The following is a 5,000-nucleotide window of genomic DNA, read 5'->3' on the forward strand; positions in this document are numbered from 1 at the left end:
TCCTAATATTACCGGTAAAGTTCGTCGAAACATGTCAAACGATGTTTATAGTTAATCCTCACGTTGTCAATTACCTAAATAATCTATATTTCAACCGGACAACAACGTATTCAATAGAAGGGAAACAACAAAGGGCCACGCCCTCAAACCAGCTCTGCATTCTTCCTCAGTCCACTGACAAAAAGGGTCTCATTCTTCTTCATTTTTCAGAAAACGAGCCTTAAACCATGTCTAAAGACTGTTGACCTCTAGTGGAAGCCATAGGAACTGCAATCTGGGTCCTAACCCATTAGACACGGTACAGGCATTCAATTGAAAATACCCCACATCAAAGAAATCCCACTTCCTGGATGGATTTTCCTCAGGTTTTATTATTTTATTATATTATTTTAACAGTTTTGGAAACTTTAGAGTGTTTTCTATCCAAATCTACCAATTATATGCATATCCTAGCTTCTGGGCCTGAGTAACATGCAGTTTACTTTGGGCACGCTTCTCATCCAGACGTCGAAATACTGCCCCCTAACCAAGAGGCCATAAGAAGATTTATTGGCATGGTAAACATATGTTATTAACATTGCCAAAGCAAGTGAAATAGATAATATACAACATTTAAATAAACAATAAAAAATGAACAGTAAACATTACATTCACAGAAGTTCCAAAATAATAAAGACATTTCATTATGTCTATATACAGTGTTGTAATGATGTGCAGATAGTTCAAGTACAAAAGGGAAAATAAATAAACATAAATATGGGTTGTATTTACAATGGTGTTTGTTCTTCACTGGTTGTCCTTTTCTTGTGGCAACAGGTCACAAATCTTGCTGCTGTGATGGCACACTGTGGAATTTCACCCAGTAGATATGGGAGTTTATCAAAATCGGGTTTGTTTTCGAATTCTTTGTGTATCTGTGTAATCTGAGGGAAATATGTCTCTCTAATATGGTCATACATTGGGCAGGAGGTTAGGAAGTGCAGCTCAGTTTCCACCTCATTTTGTGGGCAGTGAGCACATAGCCTGTCTTCTCTTGAGAGCCATGTCTGCCTACGGCGGCCTTTCTCAATAGCAAGGCTATGCTCACTGAGTCTGTACATAGTCAAAGCTTTCCTTAAGTTTGGGTCAGTCACAGTGGACAGGTATTCTGCCACTGTGTACCCTCTGTGTAGGGCCAAATAGCATTCTAGTTTGCTCTGTTTTTTTGTTAATTCTTTCCAATTTGTCAAGTAATTATTTTTTTGTATTCTCGTGATTTGGTTGGTGTCTGATTGTGTTGCTGTCCTGGGGCTCTGTAGGGTGTGTTTGTGTATGTGAACAGAGCCCCAGGACTCACTCTCTCCCTCTCCCTCTCCATCTCTCTTCTCTCCCCTCTCTCTTCAACCATTCCTCTTTCTCTCCCTTTCCCTCCCTTTCCCACTTCCTCTCCTCTCCTCTCTTCCCTCTCCTCCCCTCTCTCCCCCACCACTCCTCTCTCTCTCCCTCCCCCTCCTCTCTCCCCTTTCTATTCTCTCTCTCTTTCTCTCCCCCTCTTCTCTCATTATTCCTGAGTGTGATTCAGTTCAAATCGGTTCAACCAGGCAGGTTTTAATGGACCCCCCCACATCCGCCAAGCTGTCCTTCTCATTTTCCCATTGGCTGGGACACTTTTATGCCTAATTACCCTGCATGCAATCCAGCTGCTGGCTGCTGGCTGTCTGGTTGTGTCCTCTCATTGGTTACTCCCCTGTCTGTCTGTAGCTACTACTGACTGACAGAGAGAGTGAACTCTGACGGGAGGCTCAGATTGGGACTGGGCTACGACAGAGGATGAGTCCCAAATGAACACTGACTGGAGGTTCAGATTCGGACTGGGCTACGACAGAGGATGAGTCCCAAATTAACACTGACGGGAGGCTCAGATTGGGACTGGACTACGACATAGGATGAGTCCCAAATTAACACTGACGGGAGGCTCAGATTGGGACTGGGCTACGACATAGGATGAGTCCCAAATGGGACACTGACGGGAGGCTCAGATTGGGACTGGGCTACGACAGAGGGTGAGTCCCAAATGGGACACTGACAGGAGGCTCAGATTGGGACTGGGCTACGACAGAGGGTGAGTCCCAAATGGGACACTGACAGGAGGCTCAGATTGGGACTGGGCTACGACAGAGGGTGAGTCCCAAATGGGACACTGACAGGAGGCGCAGATTGGGACTGGGCTACGACAGAGGGTGAGTCCCAAATGGGATACTGACAGGAGGCTCAGATTGGGACTGGGCTACGACATAGGATGAGTCCCAAATGGGACACTGACAGGAGGCTCAGATTGGGACTGGGCTACGACAGAGGGTGAGTCCCAAATGGGACGCTGACGGGAGGCTCAGATTTGGACTGGGCTACGACAGAGGGTGAGTCCCAAATGGGACACTAACGGGAGGCTCAGATTGGGACTGGGCTACGACAGAGGGTGAGTCCCAAATGGGACACCACTAGCGCACTACTTTTGGTTTCAGCCCGTATGCTGTGGTGGACAACTCCACTGTACTCCCTGCATCCTGGTCCACTTCCTGCCCGACGAGATGTTCTGTCATTGCATTGCATCAACCAATGGTTGAATGCCACATCATCAACTGTGCAGTCAGGCATCAGAGCAGTTAATCTGTCCAGGCTTTGTGAGATCTGACACGTGTCTGTAATGTAGCCAGACAGGAACCTCTACCTGACATGTGTCTGTAATGCAGCCAGACAGGAACCTCTACCTGTCTTTAATATAGTCAGACAGGAACCTCTACCTGACATGTGTCTGTAATGTAGTCAGACAGAAACCTCTACCTGTCTGTAATGTAGCCAGACAGGAACCTCTACCTGACATGTGTCTGTAATGTAGCCAGACAGGAACCTCTACCTGACATGTGTCTGTAATGTAGCCAGACAGGAACCTCTACCTGACATGTGTCTGTAATGCAGCCAGACAGGAACCTCTACCTGTCTGTAATATAGTCAGACAGGAACCTCTACCTGACATGTGTCTATAATGTAGCCAGACAGGAACCTCTACCTGTCTGTAATATAGTCAGACAGGAACCTCTACCTGACATGTGTCTATAATGTAGCCAGACAGGAACCTCTACCTGTCTGTAATGTAGCCAGACAGGAACCTCTACCTGACATGTGTCTGTAATGTAGCCAGACAGGAACCTCTACCTGGCATGTGTCTGTAATGTAGCCAGACAGGAACCTCTACCTGTCTGTAATGTAGCCAGACAGGAACCTCTATCTGTCTGTAATGTAGTCAGACAGGAACCTCTACCTGACATGTGTCTGTAATGTAGCCAGACAGGAACCTATACCTGTCTGTAATATAGTCAGACAGGAACCTCTACCTGACATGTGTCTGTAATGTAGCCAGACTGGAACCTCTACCTGACATGTGTCTGTAATGTAGTCAGACAGGAACCTCTACCTGACATGTGTCTGTAATGTAGCCAGACTGGAACCTCTACCTGACATGTGTCTGTAATGTAGTCAGACAGGAACCTCTACCTGACATGTGTCTGTAATGTAGCCAGACTGGAACCTCTACCTGACATGTGTCTGTAATGTAGCCAGACAGGAACCTCTACCTGTCTGTAATGTAGCCAGACAGGAACCTGACATCGTCCGCTGTGTGTCTCTCTCCTGGTCCAGGTGTCAGGTGTTCATCAAGGCTAAGATGCAGTCAGACGATAAGAGGAGGGCTCACTTTCAGAACGTGCTTCCTTTCCCTGGTATCAAGACGTATGTGGATCCTGACACATATGAAGACCCAACGCAGGCTGTCCACGAGTTCACCAAGGAGATAGATCCTTCTAGAATACGCATCGAGAGGGTGATAGGAGCAGGTACCGAGACACACACACACACACACACACACACACACACACACACACACACACACACACACACACACACACACACACACACACAGACACACACACACACACACACACACAAATGCAAGCAGACATGCACACAGTAGTTATATAGGATGGTGTGTATAGACAGTAGTTGTATAGGATGATTTGTGTAGACTGTAGTTATATTAGATGGTGTGTATAGACAGTGGACAGCAGGTATCCTAGTGGTTAGAGCGTTGGGCCAGTAACCGAAAGGTTGCAAGATCGAATCCCGAGCTGACAAGGTAAAACATCTGTCGTTCTGCCCCTGAACAAGGCAGTTAACCCACTGTTCCTAGGCCAGTTAACCCACTGTTCCTAGACCAGTTAACCCACTGTTCCTAGACCAGTTAACCCACTGTTCCTAGACCAGTTAACCCACTGTTCCTAGACCAGTTAAACCCACTGTTCCTAGACCAGTTAACCCACTGTTCCTAGGCCAGTTAACCAACTGTTCCTAGGCCAGTTAACCCACTGTTCCTAGACCAGTTAACCCACTGTTCCTAGACCAGTTAACCCACTGTTCCTAGGCCAGTTAACCCACTGTTCCTAGACCAGTTAACCCACTGTTCCTAGACCAGTTAACCCACTGTTCCTAGGCCAGTTAACCCACTGTTCCTAGACCAGTTAACCCACTGTTCCTAGACCAGTTAACCCACTGTTCCTATGCTGTCATAGTAAATAAGAATTTGTTCTTAATTAACTAGTTAAATAAAAGGTCAAATACATTTAAAACTTAGCGTTTCCCCCAGCAGTGAGGGTCTACTCCAGCAGTAGAATGTTATTGAGGGTTTCCCCAGCAGTAGAATGTTATTGAGGGTCTCCCCCAGCAGTAGAATGTTATTGAGGGTTATCCCCAGCAGTAGAATGTTATTGAGGGTTTCCCCCAGCAGTAGAATGTTATTGAGGGTTTCCCCAGCAGTAGAATGTTATTGAGGGTCTCCCCCAGCAGTAGAATGTTATTGAGGGTTATCCCCAGCAGTAGAATGTTATTGAGGGTTTCCCCCAGCAGTAGAATGTTATTGAGGGTTTCCCCCAGCAGTAGAATGTTACTGAGGGTTTCCCCCAGCAGTAGAA

General features: G+C 46.5%; 1 protein-coding gene across 1 annotated transcript in view; it reads left to right on the forward strand.

The window, feature by feature from the left end:
- LOC118941052 (ephrin type-A receptor 6-like) overlaps nucleotides 1-5,000 on the forward strand; it is a 154,506-nt gene that overhangs the window by 131,852 nt on the left and 17,654 nt on the right. Inside the window, exon 13 of the mRNA XM_090206892.1 lies at nucleotides 3,676-3,869. Coding sequence (XP_090063018.1) covers nucleotides 3,676-3,869 — 194 coding nt within the window. The remainder of the gene's footprint in view (nucleotides 1-3,675; nucleotides 3,870-5,000) is intronic.

The sequence above is a fragment of the Oncorhynchus mykiss genome, chromosome 18 (assembly GCF_057628025.1).
Source record: "Oncorhynchus mykiss isolate SJ-2025 chromosome 18, ASM5762802v1, whole genome shotgun sequence".
NCBI classification, from domain to species: Eukaryota; Metazoa; Chordata; class Actinopteri; order Salmoniformes; family Salmonidae; genus Oncorhynchus; species Oncorhynchus mykiss.